Source organism: Danio rerio, chromosome 14 (genome assembly GCF_049306965.1).
Source record: "Danio rerio strain Tuebingen ecotype United States chromosome 14, GRCz12tu, whole genome shotgun sequence".
Classification (NCBI taxonomy): Eukaryota; Metazoa; Chordata; class Actinopteri; order Cypriniformes; family Danionidae; genus Danio; species Danio rerio.
The window spans coordinates 52,765,970-52,788,731 of NC_133189.1; the positions used below are offsets into that span (position 1 = coordinate 52,765,970).

Below are 22,762 nucleotides of genomic sequence, written 5' to 3' on the forward strand. Positions count from 1 at the left end.
GGTTCCGACATGCTCTTATTGATTTTGCGCCCTGCGCTTTGCACTTTGGCATGGATCATCAAAATAGAGCCCCTCATGTTAAATCTTTCCAAGCTGAACTAATTCATAAATTCTGTGTGCATAATTCAATGACTACTTTCAGATTAGTGGAGTTTCTCATGCAAAATGTGTATATGTCCGCAAAATGGGATGCTTTTGAATCACATTCCTCATTCACAGCAATTCCCTGCCAATCCCAACTTTTAAAGTTTATCATAAAAAAAGCCTTAAGTATATCTGGAAAATAGTCATATGAACTAGATTTATGCTACTTTTTAAAAGCTTAAAATCTTCGGCTCGCATTCATTGCGATAACATGTAAAACAAAAAACAGCTCTTTATTCAAAAAGACTCTCCACGGATGAGAGAAATGCACACGGTGTGTCACAGAGTGGATAATGAGAAAGTTTTTCCTTTTCTAAAAGTGTGCCACACTCGCTGTATTACAGTATATGGGCCAGTTTGAAGCCCTCCACCTTTTCAGCACTCACATATGAAAGCGAAAGATGAATACAATCTGAAAAAGCCGACAATGGCTTTAAATAGTTCGTAAACAGGCCCGGTGAGACACCTACCAGGGATCTCGACCTCCATAAGTGAGAGAATCTTGAGGATGAAGATGGGAATCCAGCACAGCGAGTCGGTGATGACGATGGAGAAGAAGCGCTTGGCGATGGTCAGCTCTTTCTTAATGTGGTTGCTGTATTTGGTGGTCTGCGTTCCTGTCCTCTGGATATTGTAAAACATGCTTCCGTAAGACAGCACGATGATGAGAAAAGCCACCAGATTGAGACCTATTTGGAGACAGGATAAATCTCTGACATGATATATAAAAGGCGATGACCTCAATATAGCACATAAGTGGCACAATAATAGACTTTGAACACCTTTCAGCTCAGGAAAGATTAGGTTATTGTTGGGATGACTGGAGTCCAGGACATTTCTCCACTGATTCGTAATCTAAACTCTGACCTCTCCTTGTGACCTTTATCATATAAACAAACTGAGAAACACTTCATGATCAGGATGAAGAACTGAAGCTGCAAATATAGGAAAGATACTGAAAAATCACTGGATAAATATCCGTACATTAGCAGTTTTCTGTATTTTTTTATTCATGTTTTTAATTTTTATTCTTCCCCATTTATTCATGCTTTTGAATTGTATTATGGGCATGGGTGGAAAGAGTACTGAAAATCATTCATTCATTCATTCATTCATTCATTTTCTTGTCGGCTTAGTCCCTTTATTAATCCGGGGTCGCCACAGCGGAATGAACCGCCAACTTATCCAGCAAGTTTTTACGCAGCGGATGCCCTTCCAGCTGCAACCCATTTCTGGGAAACATCCACACACACATTCATACACTACGGACAATTTAGCCTACCCAATTGACCTGTACCGCATGTCTTTGGACTGTGGGGAACACCGGAGCACCCGGAGGAAACCCACACAAACGCAGGGAGAACATGCAAACTCCACACAGAAACGCCAACTGAGCCAAGGATCGAACCAGCAACCTTCTTGCTGTGAAGCGAATGTGCTACCCACTGCGCCACTGTGTCGCCACTGAAAATCATACTCAAGTAAAAGTACCATTACTTGTCTAAAAATGTAGTGCAAGTAAAGTAAAAGTATTTGTTGTAAATATTACTCAAAGTGTGAGTAAAAAGTAGACCTTTCAAAATTACTCAATAATACTGAGTATTACGCTGTGAAAAGCAGATGCATTTACATGTAGTGGAGTAAAAATACCGATACAGCAATAAAAAAGTACTCAAGGGAAAGTAAAAATTCACGTTTTTAAAACTACTTAGTAAAGTAAAATTTCTGAGAAAAACTACTCGATTACAGTAGTTTGAGTATTTGTAATTTGTTACTTAACAACACTGGTTATGGGATCTTGATCTTTCTTCTGACAACTTTTAATCTTGAAAAGTTTGAAAAATTGACTTTTGTGAAAATCTTTAATAGTTTACAGTGATTTATTGTCAGGGTTTGTGTTGTATATTACTCTACAAAAACCTTGTAATAAACTACCAGTATTTTCTGTTATTTTAAAAACTTATTTCTCTAGACATTATTTCTTATACATTATATTATTTCAAACTACTAAAATGTTGTTAAAAGTCACTTTTTTTCAATTGAAAGTTGAATTTTCGACATCAAAAGTTGACAGAGCAGAAATCAACATCCCATAATGCAATTCACAACTGTAAATATACGGATAACACAATCACAAAATTTCAGAAACTTAATTAACAGATATTTTTTTACAGTGTAGCCTGAAAGAAGGTTTTTTTTTTTTTTACTGTAATCGTGATTAGCAGAAGTCACATATTGAGTGTGTTACCCTTTGTAATGAACAAACTTTCGAAATAGAATCATGGCAGAATTTTGTTTGACGCAGGGCACTTACGGCCAAATGTAACAAACCTCTGAAGTGATATGAGAAATAAACTCATTGGGAAAAATTTGCCCAGGTGTACATTTTTGAGAACCAAGAAATTAGTGCTCATGGGTACATACACTCACCAGCCACTTAACTAGGAACAACTTACAGTATAATTACTGGGTTGGACCCACTAGGTACTGGAAATATTTTTCAGAGATTTTGGTCCACATTGACATGATAGCATCATGCAGTTGCTGCAGATTTGTTGGCACATCCTAAATGTGCTCTCTTTGAGATCTGGTGACTGTGGAGGCCATTTGAGTACAGTGAACTCATTGCCATGTTCAAGAAACCAGTCTGAGATGATTCCTGCTTTATGACATGGAGCATTATCCTGCTGAAAGCAGCTATCAGAAGATGGTACACTGTGGTCATTAGGGGTGGACAAGGTCAGCAACAATACTCAGGTAGGCTGTGGCGTTGACACAATGCTCAATTGGTACTAATGGGCCCAAAGTGTGCCAAGAAAATTTCCCCCACACCATTACACCACCAGCAGCCTGAACCGTTGATACAAGGCAGGATGGATCCATGCTTTCATGATGTTGGAGCCAAATTCTGACCCTACCACCTAAATGTCACCGCAGAAATCGAGGTAACATTGCCACATCATTTTCTTCCCCTCTTGAATGTGTCTACATGCCTAAATGCATTGAGTTGCTGCCATGTGATTGACTGATTAGAAATTTGCGTTAACCAGCAGTTAGACAGGTGTACCTAATAAAGTGGCCGGTGTGTATGTTTGTATTTTATGTGTAAAACCAAGGCTACGAGGTGGTACTGCTGACCGCTTACCTACATATGGATGACTTTTTCAGCATGACTGGTTTGCTTTGTAGCTCACTGCTAAAGTCGCTAGACTTGGGAAGTGAAGTGGAACAGGGTTCAAGTTCAGGGGTTTCAAAGCCAGGTAAACCAAAAACCAAAAACAAGCACGTGCCCACGAGATTGCTTTTGAAAACACTATCAAGTTTGCTTTCACTTTGTAGTTTGCTTTTAAAAACACTCTCGGTTGAGTTTAGGGAAGGGGGTGTGTGGGTCAGTTATAATCAAGCTGATATATTATACATGGCAAGCCGACCAGCTTCTCTCACAGATGCACAAGACAAGGATGTTAATATGTGCAAAAACGTATATATCCCTCAAGTGGATTTACGAGAAATGGCACAGTTACATGCTTCAGATTGTCATAATTGTGCACAGCACCCTCTAGTGGAATGTGAAAACATAACCTGCAAGAAGATGTAGTCCAGGGTACATATTTGTTGGTTCTCAAAAAATGTAGTTCTGGACACTTATCTCCAATGAGCTTGAGTTGTAGCGCACAGCAGCGGGGACGAAGATTGAGAACCACTGACTAAAAGAACACAATGAACATACCTAGAAAGATGACGATGGAGTAAATCTGAGCTCCGAGTGTCTCCGGCTGCTCCGAGTGCAGAGGAAAACACACTCCGTTTGTTCCATAGAAGTTTCTGAAAACGCCTTTAAAGAGCAGAGGCAGGAAGGCGATAATGAAGCCCAGAACCCAGATGACCACGAGGATGGTGACAGTGCGGCGGCGGCCGGGCGTCAGGTAGCGGAATGGGTACACGATGCAGATGTACTTCTCCAGCGTGAGGTACGTGAGCAGCAGCACTGACACCTCGGTGGACAGCATGGCCAGAGAGCCGATCACCTGACAGGCCTCACTGTCCATCCAGGCCTGAGCGTGACGGTTGTACTCGCCGCGAAACTTCAGGTCATACGCGCCGATCATGAACAGATAAACACCCATCAGGCCGTCTGCACCTGTGCAGGACAGAAATACAGAGGAGTTTGGAATGACAATGGTTCACCAACTAGAAGGCAATCTACACATCACATTCGCCACAGAACTGGACTATAAATCCCATCATGTCCTGCTGTCACACACCAGTTTCTGCTTATCTGCTGATTACATACACACAGCTGCAGTTCATTCACCACTGATGACATGGACTATAAAGAGACCATTCACACACACATCCATAGCTAATTCTTTTATCACTGTTCTTGTGCATGTTTTGATTTTGGACTGTTTTGGGATTTGTGAAGTGTTTTCTGCCAGCCCTGACCATTGACTGTCTTTCTGGATTACTCTATTGAATTACACTTGTTGTACCAATTGCTTCTGTCTAGGGTTGTGCCGATAGACCTTAGTATCATGTATCTATGATAGAGCTGAAACCTATGACGATTTTAAAGACAATATTTAGCTCGTTTTGCATTTATGTAGACCTATTACATGTTTTAAATGCATTATTGAATAAAACGAATAGTATTATTATTTCTAAACATCATCATCAATAATACAATAATGACAAATTTTATTTAGCTTCAGCTGTTCACATCAACATCACCTGACCAACACTTTCGGACAAATATGAATTATTCTGATTGCTCTCTTGTGCTCTCTCTCTCTCTCTCTGTCTCAGTAGCAGCAGTTGAAGCGCGAGCTGCACGTGAGGGCACAGCCACATCTCATAGTAAATTAGTTTGCAACTTTGTTGCATAAAAATAATAGGCTGAATAACAAAACTGGATTTAATTAACAAACAAGTTAAATAAAGTGATTTGTAAAAATGCAACAACTGAAAAAGAGAATGAAAGAACTCTGAAATCAGCTCTGTAATAAAACGTGTTGAGGTCGTTGATCGTTGAAAAGTTTATCTTTTATATCCGTTATTAATAGCCTATTTACGTTTTAAGGGGACATTTAGCCTATTTTTTCAGTGACCATTGCTTCAAATACACGAAATATACATACTTGTGTTATTTGTATTTAATTCGATAGAATGATCAACACGGACATGAGCATTTTTCAGAAAAATAACCCATTTATTTAATTTAAAAATATGTTTGGTCTATATTTGTATAGCCTAAAATATATTTTATTTATTTAAAGTAGCCTATATGAAATTAAAATCAATCTGTATTTTACCATTCGTTTTGGCATTAAAGAATTATTGAACAGACTATTAAGAACTTATCACTGAGTTCATGTCAAATTTTTAAGTTAAATAGGCTTTTTAATATTAGGGCAATAGGCTAATGCCGACTCGCCGCAGCCATGTCTAAAATGATACTCTTATCAGAAAACAATAAACACATATGTTCTACAGATCTTAGCAAATACAAATGTGACACTGTTGATGATTACTTTTGTGATTGATTAGACCTTAAGCCGCACCGCGCTCAACTGAATAAAGACAGGAGCTGCGTCCCAAATCGCATACTTATGCACTATTTTACGCCATTTTGTAGTATAAATAGTGTAAGTAGTGTGTTCACATTGAAAACTCTCAAAATAATAAGTGCACTTTAATTACCCGTATGATGCACTCATTCAGCCGCTAAAATGAAGTGTGTAATGATGGACACTTCACGCACTCAACGACCGCAGGTTTGCTTACGTAGCGGAAGGGGCGGAGCTATTGGACGCACATGTTGTAAAACTTTATTTATTTTGGATGGTGAAAGCAAAATTCTTCTACGAGAGTGATTATAGCGCCTCCCGATGGTGAATGCGGCAATACTCACGGCAGGTACTATTTGATAATTCGGTCGTTTATTTCACTGATTTGGCAACAGTCAAAAGTCATCAGGGAAACGGTTTGAATTTCCTCTTAGTAAAAAAACATTAGCTGCGTTCCAAATGGCACACTATGCACTATGCACTCATGCACTATGTACTTATGCACTTACACACTCAACAGGATAGTACATGTATGTAGTGGCGTCCCAAATGGCACACTAATGTTTTTTTACTAAGCGGAAATTCAAACCGTTTCCCTGATACAACAACAGCAACTTTTCCAGCTGGCACTCGAACCAATATCCTTCTTGCTCTGAGATGACAGTGCTAACCACTGAGCTACCTGGTCGCCCTTGTAATGTTATATTTTAAAATCAGCATATAAGCAGGATTTCCGAAAGATCATTGAGTTAGGGTGGTGAAATTGATGCTTTGAACCCTCATGAACGTATCTAAAGAGTTATTTTAGATCATACTGCTGTTTTTAATAGCCGATTTCCAAATCGAAATCATAAACAACTCCCGAGCTGAATGCAAAAAAAGGAATGAAAGGTAAGAAAGGGAAATGTTGCTGCATCTGAATGTCACATCTACACTTCAAAGTGGACACTGTGAGCAACTGACTTCCATGTTTTCTGAATGAGGCGACACGAGCTTAAGGGCCCATGGCAGCGCTTCTGGAGAATACAGATGATCAGAGATTCTCCTATCGACTTATTTAGCACACATCGAACAGCAGAAACCAACGGTAAATTTCAACGGTAAAAAACTGTAATAATGCTACTGTACAAATCCGTAACCTGGTTAACGGTATGTTTCCTATATATATATGGCGAATAACCGTAAATTGACTTTCCCAGAATCCCCTGCATGGCACAAAACTTTTTATGCATTTGGTTGACATTATTATGGATCTTTTTAGTTGTTTCCCCATCAGTTAAGTACATTAGAGATTTATGTTACGTCTAATATTGATAAGCAATGTTTATTTCATGACTTTAATTTTATGCGTGTTACCATACTGGTGTTTAATAGCTGTGTGAATGACACTGAGCACCTTCTATATGCTGATACTCTTTTCTGCTTGTGGGAAAAGTTGATTGTGATGAGCATTGGCTCATTATGTAACTTCCTCATCACCGCCTGCATGTGGGTGTGCTAACGTGTCTAACTGTTTAACAAATGATGTGTAAATGTTGATCATTCAAAATACAGACATTTTACTTCTATAAATTAATAAAATACGGTAATTTTTTACCGTAACTTTTACGGTTTGTACCGTATTTTTAACGGTAAAGTACTGGCAACCACAGCTGCTGGTTTCTTACCGTAAATTTTATGGATTTATTTTTTACAGTGTGGAATATAAATGAAGACAAATAAATAAAAACAGCTTTTGCTTTGTACAGCAGTGGTGAATTTTCTGGATGTGTCACGGATATAAAAGAAAAAAATCTGTCACTGGGGCTATTTTTTTTTTTCAAAAGTAAAACAGGTGAACATTTAAAACGGTTTGCTTTTGAAACTTTAGGGCTCTATTTTGACATCCTGATTGAAATCTACTTCGGAGTACCCTTGACCTCAGATTGAGGCGACGGTTCATCTTTCATCAGGACAATGACCCAAAGCACACCGCCAAAATATCAAAGCAGTGGCTTCACAACTCAGTGAATGCCCTTGAGTGGCCCAGCCAGAGCCCAAACCTAAATCCTATTGAACATCTCTGGAGAGATCTGAAAATGGCTGTACACCGTCGCTTCCCATCCAACCTGATAGAGCTTGAGAGGTCTTTAAAAAGACTTGAGGCCAGGACTTAACATTAACACCCGCCAACTCGCCAAATGCGGGTTGATTTCAGCTTTGGCGGGTTAGACAAACGACCCCACTAGCCACTTTGGCTGGTTTCTTAAAAGCAGGTTTCGACAACATAAGGATGACCCAATATGCATGCAAATGTGATTTTAGAATCGAGAAGCAGCACGACTGACAAAAATAATCACGCTAGCAGAAGAAAGCAAGTCAATACCGAATGGGAGGATGATGATCACTCGCGCTAACAGCTGATGTGAAGTGCGCGACTGCTGAAACACGTGCACGCTCTCGTTTCCTTTCCTGAAGCAACCGTGTCTGGAAACACAACTGTGGGCGGTTCTCTTTCTAATAGACTGGACAAAACATGATGAACATGCACCCACAGTCCTGCTGCTTTCAAGAGCTCAAAATATGTCTTTTTGCTTTCACTTTGAACAGATTATTAATTGGCCTAAAGTTAACCTTCATCACACATGGTATGTTTTTCACCTGCTTTCATTTGATTACGGTTTTATTTGCTTTTATTTTTGTTATTATGGTTTTATTATAATTTTTTTTACAATATTGCTTTAATGGGAGATTAACTCTCCATTTATGTGTAGTACTGGTGATCCGAGTGATCTTTAGCCAGGACAGATTACTGTGCATAGTTTTGAATACATGACAGTAATTATTTTTTTAAAAGTCAATGGACCCTTCGCTAAGCCCCGCCCTCCTTAGTTACCTGTCAAGCTTTCGTGCCTGGCCCGGCTTTTTCAATGCGTGTGCGCCGGTGTCAGACATTGCCAGGGATATAATGTCATTTTTGGCAAACAGGTGAGATATCCGAGAAAGCCTGACAAAAAAAGGACTCATTTATTACAGGAATATATTTACGAAATAATAGGCAACCGATTAGAGAATAAATCAATTAAAATTGAAGCTAGCTTAGCCTAGCCGCCTCATATGCTAATCATTCAACAGCTTAGCTTATGCTCAGCAGGAGAGGTGACGTTTAATAATAATCTAATAATAACAAATTAAACCGTGATTTCTCTATTTTTCGCCAAAAAGCCTGACAGATTAATTGGTGTGCAATGAAATATAGCGTCACTAACCGACGAGGAAACACGCATGACAGTGCTTTTACATCGTTCATTCATAGAAAGAGCAGCCAGAAAAGGGAAACTGATGGATTTGTGCCGAATATTAGCATCATCGACCCATAACAATGTACAGTAAGTTACATATTACTGTCAGTGTGTTTATGTAATCTTTATAAATGACTGAAAAACAGCTGCTGGTAAAGTATATTGATCGTAAGTGCTCAGTTTGTGATCATATCTCGGTTTTGTTCTGTTGATTTATAATTTCAAATATTTGTAGCTTGAAATAGATGGAAATATGAAGTTCAGTAAAGTTAGCAACAGATTCGCAGATTCGTAATTTACGGATCAATAACTCATTTCGTTATGATCTATTTACTATTAGTAAGACTATGTTACTAACGTTATGGCGAAGGCTTAAATGGAGCATTACTCACAATATCGAGCGAAAAAAAGAAATAAGACAGCTGTGAAACACAACCAGCTTTATGTTTTTGTAGGAAACATAGTTTGGATCTGTTTAGGGTAAGAGGTGTGTGAGTCATTGCTGTCAGTATACCACTGAATGTTTCAGGAATATCAAAACAAAACCAACTTAGCTCCGCTCCTTTAGCGCCCCTCACACAGCTTGATTCACGCTGGCATTTCTCCTCTTGGGTTTTAGGTTTGAAAAGGGAAAAAAATTCCACCATCCCGTCCAAACTTTAAGGATACTGACTATTAGATTTGCACAATCCATATGCACTCGCTCGAAAGCTTGACAGAGCCCCTGCGGGTAGCTACAGTTGCTAAACCACGATTGGTGGGTGGCAGTTTTTGGGTGTGGCTTAGCGAAGGGTTTCTTAGTTTTTTATGAAATGTTTTGTTAAATAAAAAGTATAGTATACAGCTATAGCTTGGTTTGACATTTAACATTTGTGGCTAAGAAATAATTATTGTTTGGTGTGGTCAGAGATAAATTCGGTAAATTCTTCATTTTGAGCTCTGGAAAGTCTTCTGAAATAAAAACTAATTGTAATACGACACTATGAAACCACAACCCATTTGCTCATGCGCATTGCGCAAGCTCATACACGACACACACAAATTGAAATGAATGAGGAGGCATGGGGACATAACACAAAATTTAAATCAAGTATTTTAGCATGTCAAAGTCAAATTTATGCATATAAAATATATTTTCCCAACAAGAAAATTATGGCTAGTGAAAATGCAGTGGAGGCGAGGCAGTGGCGCAGTGGGTAGCACGTTCGCCTCAAAGCAAGAAGGTCGCTGGTTTGAACCTCAGATCAGTCGGCGTTTCTGTGTGGAGTTTGCATGTTCTCCCTGCTTTGGCGTGGGTTTGCTCCGGTTTCCCCCACAGTCCAAAGACATGTGGTACAGGTGAATTGGGTAGGCTAAATTGTCCGTAGTGTATGAGAGTGTGTGTGAATGTGTGTGTGGATGTTTCCCAGAGATGGGTTGTGGCTGGAAGGGCATCCGCTGCGTAAAAACTTGCTGGATACTTGGCAGTTCATTCTGCTGTGGCGACCCCGGAATTAATAAAGGGACTAAGCTGACAAGAAAATGAATAAATGAATGAATGAAAATGCAGTGGCTAGTAACGTTGGAAAACTACTATAGCCACAGTGGCCGGTGATCAAAAAAGTTAATGTCAAGCCCTGCTTGAGGCTGTAATTGCTGCCAAAAGAGCATCAGCAAAGTATTGAGCAAAGGCTGTGAATACTGATGTAGATGTGAATTTTTAGCTTTTTTATTTTTTATAAATCTGCAACAATTTAAAAAAAAACCTTTAACACATTGTCATTATGGGGTATTGTGTGTAGAATGTAGAGAAAATAAATGAATTTAATCTATTTTGGAATAAGGCTGTAGCATAAATAAATGTGGAAAAAGTGAAGCGCTATGAATACTTTCCGGATGCTCTGTAGATGAATCCATGATGAATTCAGATGAATAAATGAATCCATGTAGGCTAAACTGCGTTCAGAGGTATAGAAAACACACACAAAAAAGAATGCATATAAAGTTGCATGAAACTAACTGCGTGTGAAATTGCTTTTTGACACAAGGAGATGATGGGCAATCTTAAACACAGCGTATGGTGACCCTGAAATGCATTTCAGACACACTTGAGCACTTTAAAATGCCATTGCCATAGATCCAAAGTGTCATCTTACAGCATAAAGAGATGATGCACATGGCGTGGAGCTTGTTCTCGGAGCGGATGTAGGAGCGCATGCAGATCACAAAGATGTTGCCGAAGCATGTTGTTGCTGAAACCACCCAGACGAAGACACGCAGCACGATGTTGGCCAGAAGGTCCTCGAAAGACGAGATGCCGTCAGTGTTGGGTTTGCAGCTGCGGACGTGAGGAGCATAACCACAGTACTGGAACTTTTTAAAGTAGCTGAGGAGAAAGACAGAGAAAACATGATCAGATTATTACTCTGAATGGTTAGTTTGTGTGTGCAAATATATAAAAAAAAACCATCCATCCTTTCCTCCATCCATCCCTCCAGCCATCATTTCATGCATCATTCCATCTCTCCATCCCTCCGTTGATCCACCCACCTTTCCATCCATCCATCAATCATACTAACCATCCCTCCATTCACACACAACAAACATCCATGCATCCATCCATCCATCCTTTCATCCATCCATCCATCCATCCCCATCCATCCATCCGTCAGTCTGTCCATCTGTCTGTCCGTCCATCCATCCATCCAGTTATCATTTCATCTATCCATCATTCCATTTCTCCATCCGTCCACCCACCTGCCCATCCTTCCATCCATCAATCATTCTAACCATCCCTCCATTCATCCATTTATCTATTTACACAAACATCCATCCATCATTCCATCTGTTCATCCATCCATCCGTCCATCCATCCATCCATCCATCCATCCACCCATGCATCCATCCATCTAATTCATCTATCCATCATTCCATTTCTCCATCCGTCCACCCACCTGTCCATCCTTCAGTCCATCAATCATTCTAACTATCCCTCCATTCGTCCATCCATCTATTTACACAAACATCCATCCATCATTCCATCTGTTCATCCATCCATCTATCCATCCATCAATCATTCCATCTGTTCATCTATACATCCATCCATCCATCCATCCATCCATCCATCCATCTATCCATCCATCTGTTCATCCATCCATCCATCCATCCATCCAGTCATAATTTCATCGATCCATTTCTCCATCCATCCACCTACCTGTCCATCCTTCAGTCCATCAATCATTCTAACTATCCCTCCATTTGTCCATCCATCTATCTACACAAACATCCATCCATCCGTCCATCCATCATTCCATCTGTTCATCCATCCATCATTCCATCTGTTCATCCATCCATCCATCCATCCATCCATCCATCCATCCATCCATCCATCCATCCATCCATCCATCCATCAGTTCATCTATCCATCCGTTCACCCATCCATCCATCCACACATCAATACACCTATCCATCCATCTTATCGATCATTCCATCTATCCAATCATCCCTACACCCATCATTCAAGTCATCCATCCATCCATTTACCTGTCCATCCACCCACCTATTCACCCACCCATCCATCCATCCATCCATCTGTTCACCCATCCATCCATCCACACATCAATACACCTATCCATCCAACTCATCGATCATTCCATCTATCCAACCATCCCTACACCCATCATTCAAGTCATCCATCCATCCATTTACCTGTCCATCCACCCATCTATTCACCCACCCATCCATCCATCCGTTCACCCATCCTTCCATCCACACATCAATACACCTATCCATCCATCTCATCGATCATTCCATCTATCCAACCATCCCTACACCCATCATTCAAGTCATCCATCCATTTACCTGTCCATCCACCCATCTATTCACCCACCCATCCATCCATCCATCCATCCATCCATCCATCCATCCATCCATCCACCCATCCATCCATCCATCCATCCATCCATCCATCCATCCATCCATCCATCCATCCATCCATCCATCTATTCACCCATCCATCTATTCACCCATCCATCCATTTATCCATCCATTTATCCATCCATTTATTCATCCATCCATCCACCCATTCATCCATCCATCCATCCATCCATAAATCCACCCACCCACCTTAGTGTCCCAGTCTTTAATTATTAATCCATTCATTGATTCAGTCATTTTCCTTTGCCTAAGTCTCCATTTCAGAGGTCACCACAGTGGAATGAACTATTCCTGCATATGTTTTACACCCTTTCAGCTGCACCCATGTACTGGGAAACACCTACACACACACATTCACACACTCATACACTAAGGCCAATTTAGTGTATTCAGTTCACCTATAGTGCATGTGTTTGGACTGTGTGGAAAACCAGAGTACACGGAAGAAACTCACACTGACACGGGCAGAACATGCAAACTCCTCACAGAAATGACAGCTGGCCCAGCCAGAACTTGAACCTGCAAGATTCTTGCTTTGAGGCGACAGTGCTAAACACTGAGCAACCGTGCTGAATTAGTTATCAATGTAATAATCAATTAATATCTTTCAGTATTTACTAAAGCACAAGATGGTAACCATCACCTTAAAGCTCAACTATTGTCCTCTATGTTTCTGCTCTGAACACATAATTGCTGTCGCTTACAAAAACAGGTCTGTATAAGAGTAAAACAAAAGAAGAGCATCCGAATTCACACGCATACTTTCAAAAACAAAAAAAACCAAAACCCACTCCATCTTGACCTGACAAGAAACATTAAAAAATGACGTCCAAGATTCACAGAGCGCTCTCATTTTTCCACCGTGTGAATTATGAACTGCAAAATATGCAAAGCAGTAGGACACAATAGTGCGTCTTCAAGTAGCTGAAAAGATTGGAAAGGGAATTGCAAACACTCCAATATATATTCCAGACACCCTTGTATTTTATTTTCATGTTTCAGGCAATACATCATAATCACGGACAATTACTTCACCAGGTCGTGGGAGAAATGAAAAGACAAAACATCAGTCGATTTCTAAGATGAGATCTAAAGAGTTTGTCTTTATGCCGCACAATGGCTCAGTGGTTAGCACTGTCGCCTCACGGCAGGAAGGTCGCTGTTCAAGTCCCGGATGGGCCAGTTGGCATTTCTGTGTGGAGTTTGCATGTTCTCCTCATGTTGATGTGGGTTTCCTCTGGGTGCTCCGGCTTACCCCCACAGTCCAAACACATGCGCTATAGGTGAACTGAATAAGCTAAATTGGCCGTAGCGTATGAGTGTGTGTGTGAATGAGTGTATATGTATGTTTTCCGGGACTGGGTTGCAGCTGGAAGGGCATTCACTGTGTAAAACATATGCTGAAATCAACCCAAGCTCATTCTGGAAACGTAGCCCCGCGGATTTCTGGAGACCGCGATTTACATGGCCGGAGGTACGTAAGGCCGCGTTTAGTTTTTTTCGAGCGAACGCTGCGGGGCGGTGTGGCGCCGCTCCGCCCCTCCTCTTCGCGCTCGCCGGCCGACGGCTCGTCTTCGAGATGGCAAACCACCTTTTTCCGGTGGAGCACCAATGGCCTCGGACTTGGAGGTGCTGATTCTCATCCCAGCCGCATCACATTCGGCAGCAAACCGCTCCAATGCATGCTTAAGGTCCATGTTCGATGAAGCCAGAACAACAGAACAACATCATCTGCGAACAACAGAGATAAAATCCTGTGGTCCCCGAACCGGACCCCCTCCAGCCCAAGGCTGCGCCTTGAAATTCTGTCCATAAAAATTAAGAATAGAATTGGTGACAAGGGGCAGCCCTGCCGGAGTCCAACATGCACTGGAAACAAATCTGACTTATTGCCGGCAATGCGAACCAGACTCCTACTCTGTTCATACAGGGATGAGACGGCCCTCAACAAATCGCCTCTGACCCCACACTCCCCGAGCACCCTGCAAATGCTGATTTAACATCAACATTTAATTGTTCCATATTGCAATACAATACAATCACATAATATCAAAGCTCTCCCACATTTTAAGCTATTAATACTGCCCTTATTTCCATTTTTGATATAAGATTGCAGAAGAATGCTGTGACTAGAAATGTACAGTTTTTTTACCATCATGCTGATAACTTTTTAGTTACTCTGCAAAACTACAGTTCAAACCGCTGTGGTTAAAACCCATTCCTACACCTCCTCCTTCATCTTACCCCAGACATGCTCAATAATGTTCATGTCTGGTGACTGGGCTGGCCAGTCATGGAGCACCCTGCCCTTCTTTCCTTTTAGGAACTTTGATGTGGAGGCTGAAGTATGAGAAGGAGCGCTATCCTGCTGGAGAATTTGCCCTCTCCTGTGGTTTGTAATGTAACGGGCAGCACAAATGTCTTGATACCTCAGGCTGTTTATGTTGCTGTCCACTCTGCCGATCTCTCGCACACCCCCATACTGAATGTAACCCCAAACCATGAATTTTGCTTTACCAAACTTGACTGATTTCTCTGAGAATCTTGGGTCCATGCAGGTTCCAATAGGTCTTCTGGAGTATTTGTAATGATTGGAATGCAGCTCAACAGATGATTGAACACACAAATCGACCTTCTGTCACTTTTCCAAATGATCAACTAGAAGTCAAGTGTTTATTTGTTGCTCTTACAACTGGGATCGATGATAAGACTTTTTCAGGTCGTGAATGTACTGTAAAATATTCAATAGTTTTTACAATGCAACTTTAAAACACAAACATACTGCATAACTGTCCTACAGTAAAATACGGTTCATTTCACAGTTAAATAGTGTAGAATTTAGAAAAAATTGTTGTGTATGAGCTTGGCAACTTTGCAAATCTCATCTATGAACAAAGCAATATTCATTATAGATAGACTTATACACTAAATGAAAACATCACACGACTTCTTTACTTTAAACTACAAGATCTGATGGAGACGTTCAGTTGTCAGACAAATCAAGAAGAATTGAACATCAGTCTCAACATTTCATCATTCAACATCATAAAAGAACATCTCAATGGTGCGAGCTTCAGAAAGCAGAGTTTTCAATGCACTTTCAGAACATCGAGCATGCAGAAACTTACAGCATTTTGATATCGTAACTTTTAGAAAGCAGCACTCACATGTGAGTCAGGTTCTTGAGAGGTTCAAACATCCGTCTGTGAATGTTCCCAATTTCGATTCCCTCAATGCTCCTGTGACACAAACACACAAAAAAGCTTTCTCTCAGGGGTCGCATACAGAAAACCACCACAGCATTTCAGTATTCACTTTACAATGCTTTAGGACTCATTTCTCCTACAAATATGCAGTTTTGTGCCCAAGATGTTCTCTTGAAGTGTTTGAAGTATGACCTAAAAGCAGATTGTTTTTCTCGGTTTAGCAGAAGACAATGCTTATGCCGTACAGTTTTTGCTCCAGCCATTGTGTTGGGCTGAAAGACATTGGTAAACAGCGCATTACTGAAATTGCAAGCTTTTTCGGTGATGTCTCATGTGAAAGCCTTTTTTTCTAAAACCATACAGGCATAAAATGGGTAGAAAGTCTAGTCTGGTCACTATATTGAATGTGGAAAGTTACAATAGAGAAGATACTTCATGCTTTATCTGATTTAGCTTCAAATCCTTACACTAGATTCATTCATCCAACCATCCATCCAACTATTTACCCATACCTCCATCCATCCATCCTTCCATTCATCCATCCATGCATCTATCCATCGATCCATCAATTATCCCACCCTTTCATCCATCCATCCATCAATCCAACTATTTACCCATCACTCCGTCCATCCATCCATCCATCCATCCATCCATCTATCCATCCAACTATTTACCCATCCATCCATCCATCCATCCATCCATCCATCTTTCCCTCTATTCTTCCATTCCATCCATCCATCCATCCATCCATCCATCCATCCATCCATCCATCCATCCAATTATTTACCCATCCATCCATCCATCCAATTATTTACCCATCCATCCATCCATCCATCTTTCCCTCTATTCTTCCATTCCATCCATCCATCCATCCATCCATCCATCCATCCATCCATCCATCCATCCAACTATTTACCCATGCCACCGTCCATCCATCCATCCATGCATGCATGCATCCATCCACCCATCATTTCATCAATTATTCTATTCATCCATCCATCCAACTATTTACCCATACCTCCATCCATCCATCCATCCATGCATGCATGCATCCATCCACCCATCATTTCATCAATTATTCCATCCATCCATCCATCCATCCATAAATCCAACTAGTTACCTATGCCTCCGTCCATCCATCCACCCACCCATCCATCCATCCATCCATCCAACTATTTACCCATGCCTCCGTCCGTCCATCCATCCATCCATCCATACATCCATCCAACTATTTACCCATGCCTCTGCCCATCCATCCCTCCATCCATCCCTTCATCCATCCATCCCTCCCTCCACCCATCATTTCTTCAAATCCAACTATTTACCCATGCCTCCATCCATCCATTCATCCATCCATCCATCCATCCATCCAACATCCTTTTACCATGATTTACAGTCATCCACTAAAACATTCAGTCTAACAATCATTTAAATACACATTATAGAAGAATGTACAGTATAAAATGGCTTACAGTGACTTTAACTTATGCAGCTTGTCAAAGTGGTCCACCCGCAGGTTCATGATCGGGTTATATGAAATATTCCTATGAAAAATAAAAGAGGGAATAGTGAAATAATAAGAAATGCAGGTCAAATCATGGATCTACAGCAGATATAAAAAAATGTCATATGATGTAAACATCTCTGAATAAGAAATGTAAGAAATATCTAATCATTCATGTTATTTTGCCTTTTTCCCAAATTATTTATGCTTTATAATTGCATTATGGGACTTTGACCATTCTTTCAACAACTTTTAACCTTGAAAAGTTTTAAAAAGTTACTTTTATTAACATTTTTAATAGTTTAACGTGATATATTGTCTGGGTCGGTGTTGTATTTTTCATTACAAATACACTGCCAGTACATTTTCTGTTATTTTACAGACTTATTTCCCTATATAATATTTCTTATACATTATAATATTTCAAATGACTAAAATGTCAATCAAAGACACTTTGGTAAACTGTAGAGTTGAACTTTTAACATTAAAAGTCAACAGAGCAGAGATTAACATCCCACAATGCAGTTCACCACCGTAAATAAATGGAAAAACACTTGTGAATCACAAAATATGGAAACTGTTAATAAACAGGTTTGTTTTACAGTGAGGGTAGAAGCAAAAACACAAGGTGTTCATGTGCGTCTCTTTAAATGCAAATGAGCTGCTGCTCCCAGCCTCCTTTCCAGAAGGGGGCGGAGCCTTTACAGCTTGTGCTTCAGTTACTCAGATAAAAACTAAAAAACCATCCTCATGTCTTTTAAAGTCTTGTCCAAAACTCCTGATTTCTGGTGTTAACACAAAGTTGGTAACACTACAATAATAGTACATGAATAATGATGTACTAATAAGTAAACTACACATTACTGTATTATGAACTAATGATGAGTTAAGGCTAATCACAAACAAACTTCCTAGTACTGGTTGGCAGTTGGAAGGGCATCCACTATGTAAAAGATATGCTGTATAAGTTGGCGGCTCATTCTGCTGTGGCGACCACTGATGACTAAGGCGAAGGAAAATGAGTGAATGAATGAATGGAAGAGTCTCATGTGTGAATAACGGTGAGGAAGATTTTTATTCTCTCAGTATGAAGCATTATCTAAGTTCATACTATCTAAGAGTGTGCACACCAGCCTGTGGTAAATACACTGTGGTATGTCTGTGTAGGACAGGGGTGGCCAACCCTGTTCCTGGAGAGCCACCTTCCTGCAGATTTCAGTTGCAACCCATATCAAACACACCTGCCTGTGTGGTGCTCTCCAACATAGAAATCAGACATATGGTTAAAATATCCAATTTATATGACATATAAGATCATTTCTTATTTCATATTTCATTTATTTTATTTTCTGCTTAGTCCCTTTATTAATCTGGGGTCGCCACAGCGGAATGAACCACCAACTTATCCAGCATAAGTTTTACGCAGCAGATGCCCATCCAGCTGCAACCCATCACTGAGAAAATATGTCATATATCCAACATATAATTTGAATGTACTTCAACATATATTACACATATATATTTTTCAAACACTGGATAACAAATATGCACTGTACTGTATGTGTTCAAATATATAAGCTATAATTTTATTATGTATTTATATATTTATATATTTAAAAAAATGCAGTTGAATGTTTGAAAAAAAGGTGTAACTAGCCATTTTTGCAATTTTTTTGAAATGCATGTTATAGTTTGTCCACTCACCGGACACTTTATTAGGTACACCTGTCCATCTGCTCGTTAATGCGAATTTCTAATCAGCCAATCCCATGGCAGCAACTCAATGCATTTAGGCATGTAGACATGGTCAAGATGATCTGCTGCAGTTCAAAACGAGCATCAGAATGAGGAGGAAAGGGGATTTAAGTGACTTAAACGTGGCATGGTTGTTGGTGCCAGACAACAAGTCCAACCTTGAGGCGGATGGGCTACACCACCACCACACCGGGTGCCACTCCTGTCAGCTAAGAACAGGAAACTGAGGCTACAATTCAGACAGGCTCATCAACATTAGACAACAGAAGATTGGAGAAACGTTGACTGGTCTGATGAGTCTCAAATTCTGCTGCCACATTCGAACGGTAGGGTCAGAATTTGGTGTCAACAACATGAAAGCATGGATCCATCCTGCCTTGTATCAACGGTTCAAGCTGGTGGTAGTGGTGTAATGGTGTTGGGGAGATTTTCTTGGTACACTATGGACCCATTAGTAACAATTGAGCATCGTGTCGACACCACAGCCTTCCTAAGTATTGTCGCTGACCATGTCCATCCCTTTATGACCACAGTGTACCCATCTTCTGATGGCTGCTTCCAGCAGGATAACTTCCATGTCATAAAGCGGGAATTATTTCAGACTAGTTTCTTGAATATGACAATGAGTTCACTGTACTCAAATAGCCTCCACAGTCACCGGATCTCAATCCAAAAGAGAAATCCTTTGGGATGTGGTGGAATGGGAGATTTGCATCATGGATGTGCAGCAGACAAATCTGCAGCAACTGTATGATGCTATCAGGGCAATATGAAGCAAAATCTCTGAGGAATATTTCCAGTACCTTGTTTAATCTATGACACAAAGGATTGAGGCATTTCTGAGGGCAAAATGGGGTCCAACCCGCTACTACTAAGGTGTACCTAATAAAGTGGCCAGTAAGTGTATATGTTCAATTCAAATATTAATTTTTTTATCTAAATTAAATATGTTTATATGTATCCTTTTGCTATATGAGACTTACGGATGAAGAAAATAACACTCTTTGGCTTAAATTATGGAAAATATGTACATATTTGTAATTCCAATAGTTGGAAAAAAATATGTGCAAGTATTATAAATGTAATATATTTTCAAGTATCATATATTATATATATTTAAAAAATTATATGTTGAATATATGGCATATATTTCATAAATGTGAAATCCAAATATGAACTTGTATCTTGTATATGTAATTTGTATATATTTCTATGTATCAGTTTTGTGTGGCATTACTGATGTTGAAAATAGCCCTCTTTGGAGTAACTTTGGAAATTTTGTACATTTGTACATTTGTACATCTTGTACATTTTCTGAACTTACACGGAAACTGTGTCAACATCAAATAAAGCGTGAATTTATATTGGACTTAACAGAAAGAGCACGTTTGCAGAAGCCCAGAACACACTCCTGTCCGACAGCTGTTAGTTTAGCTCTGTTTGTAATGTGACTCACAGCTGCAGCAGGTCTCCGAGATTGACGAATAGATCAGGCGGGATCGCTTCGATTCTGTTACTGGACAAATCCCTGTGGAGACAGAAAATATTCACGCCTTCTGCATTCAAACAGGCATCTGTTGACAGAAGTGATGAGCAAGTCAAAACTCTTTGATGACTGACATCCCGTAACTGGCCCAGCAGGATGACAGACCGAAACTATGACTTTCGAATTGATAAGGAAGTCCATGAAATAAGGATTTCTGTTTATTTTTTTTGCTCCACAGAGAAATGGGTCATCATGACTAAACTCTGAACTAAAATGACTGTGAAATAATGTAAATATTGGGAATACACTGGGGCCGTAAAGTCATTGCAAACACTGCTGATAGAATATCATTTATTCAACAAAAGTTGGGACAGTGTGAAAAAACACAAATAAATTAAAAAAAGTAGTGATTTCCAGTTTTACTTTGACTTGTATCTCATTGCAGACAATATCACCAATGAAAATATTTCATATTTTATCTGGTCAACTTCATTTCATTTGTAAAAACACATCCTTTCCTGTCATTCAGACCTGCAACACATTCCAAAACAAGTTGGCACATGAGCAGTTTAGGGTTAGTAATCAGGTAAATTAGTTAAATAATAATGATAATTTTGATTGATCATTGATCATTTTAATTGGGTACAAAAGCAGCATCCAAGAAGGGGTGCAATGATTACCCGATTTCACTATTAATCACACTTTAATTCGTCACGGTTAATTCATCCTGATGGCTTCTCAACACCGCGTTTTTGCACAGAACAAAACTTCTGCAACTAAAAGTTATGCCAATGGTGGGCTAGCTTAAAGTTCTTGTACAGCGAGGCTAATACACACACACACACACACACACACGCAAGCACGCACGCACGCACGCACACATACACGCGCGCGCACACACTGGATTAGCTATGGCTGAGGCTATGAAGTAAGGGCTGTTCACATATCACGTCCACACTGAATCCATACGTGGACACATATTTGTTCTCTTTAAAAGTGAAATACTTACATTTACATGATTAAATACTTACAATAGATTTACTTTAGTCAGATACTATTTAAAAAAAAAAACTTTTATTACTTTTTAAAATTAATTAATTAATTTATTGTTCTGTTATTTATTTTTATAACATTACAAAGTGGTAAATGCTTTACTGCTGCAACGTTTTTTGAAATGTGTTGCAGGAACCAAAATTGGAACAGGTGTTTATTTAAGAAAAAATAATGAGGAACACATGAAATAATGTTCGTTGTATTGTCAGCTATGAAATACAAGTCAAAATAAATTTACAAATCGCTTCTTTCATTTTTATTTGTGTTTTCCACACTGTCCCAACTTGTCCTGATTTGGGGTTGCAATATGACTTTCAACTTGACAAGCAAATCCATGAAAGAAGGATTTCAGTTATTTTTTTTGCGCAGCACAGAAATGGGTCATCATGACTAAACTCCAGAGAGCACTTTGTGGTGATTATTTTTGCCGAACATTTATAAGGAACTTACAGCTCTCCCAGTTTCCGCAGCAGAGAGAAAGCTTGCGCGTGGATGCGACTGATGCGGTTCCGCTGCAGGACCCTGCAAAAAAACACAATCAACATTCATCTGGGTGCATGGAAACACATCCAGGCTTTCAGAGGGATGAAACGTGCAGGAAATACATAGCAGTGTCAAACACAGAAATCATTTCAGAAGGTGAACGGCATCTGACCTTTAATCTAGAGTCACTCTTGCATGTAATTAGAGAAATTATAATAGGCTAATATTGCATTATAGACATAATTGAAGTCCGAAGGAGCTGTTATTTTGATAAACACGCAAACGTTTCCACGTCATTTGAACAAAGCTTCAAAATGAACAAAAGAAGTTGAGGCCTATTATTGATAATTACTGAAACTGTTTTTTAA

At 39.7% G+C, this 22,762-nt stretch overlaps 1 protein-coding gene across 3 annotated transcripts in view; it reads right to left on the reverse strand.

The window, feature by feature from the left end:
- rxfp1 (relaxin family peptide receptor 1) overlaps positions 1-22,762 on the reverse strand; it is a 215,024-nt gene that overhangs the window by 5,318 nt on the left and 186,944 nt on the right. For all 3 annotated transcript variants that reach the window (XM_073921122.1, XM_073921120.1, NM_001431298.1), the window contains 7 exons: positions 22,362-22,433; positions 20,829-20,900; positions 17,586-17,657; positions 16,075-16,146; positions 11,128-11,357; positions 3,875-4,285; positions 615-833 (listed from right to left, as the gene is read on the reverse strand). In XM_073921122.1, coding sequence (XP_073777223.1) covers positions 615-833; positions 3,875-4,285; positions 11,128-11,357; positions 16,075-16,146; positions 17,586-17,657; positions 20,829-20,900; positions 22,362-22,433 — 1,148 coding nt within the window. The remainder of the gene's footprint in view (positions 1-614; positions 834-3,874; positions 4,286-11,127; positions 11,358-16,074; positions 16,147-17,585; positions 17,658-20,828; positions 20,901-22,361; positions 22,434-22,762) is intronic.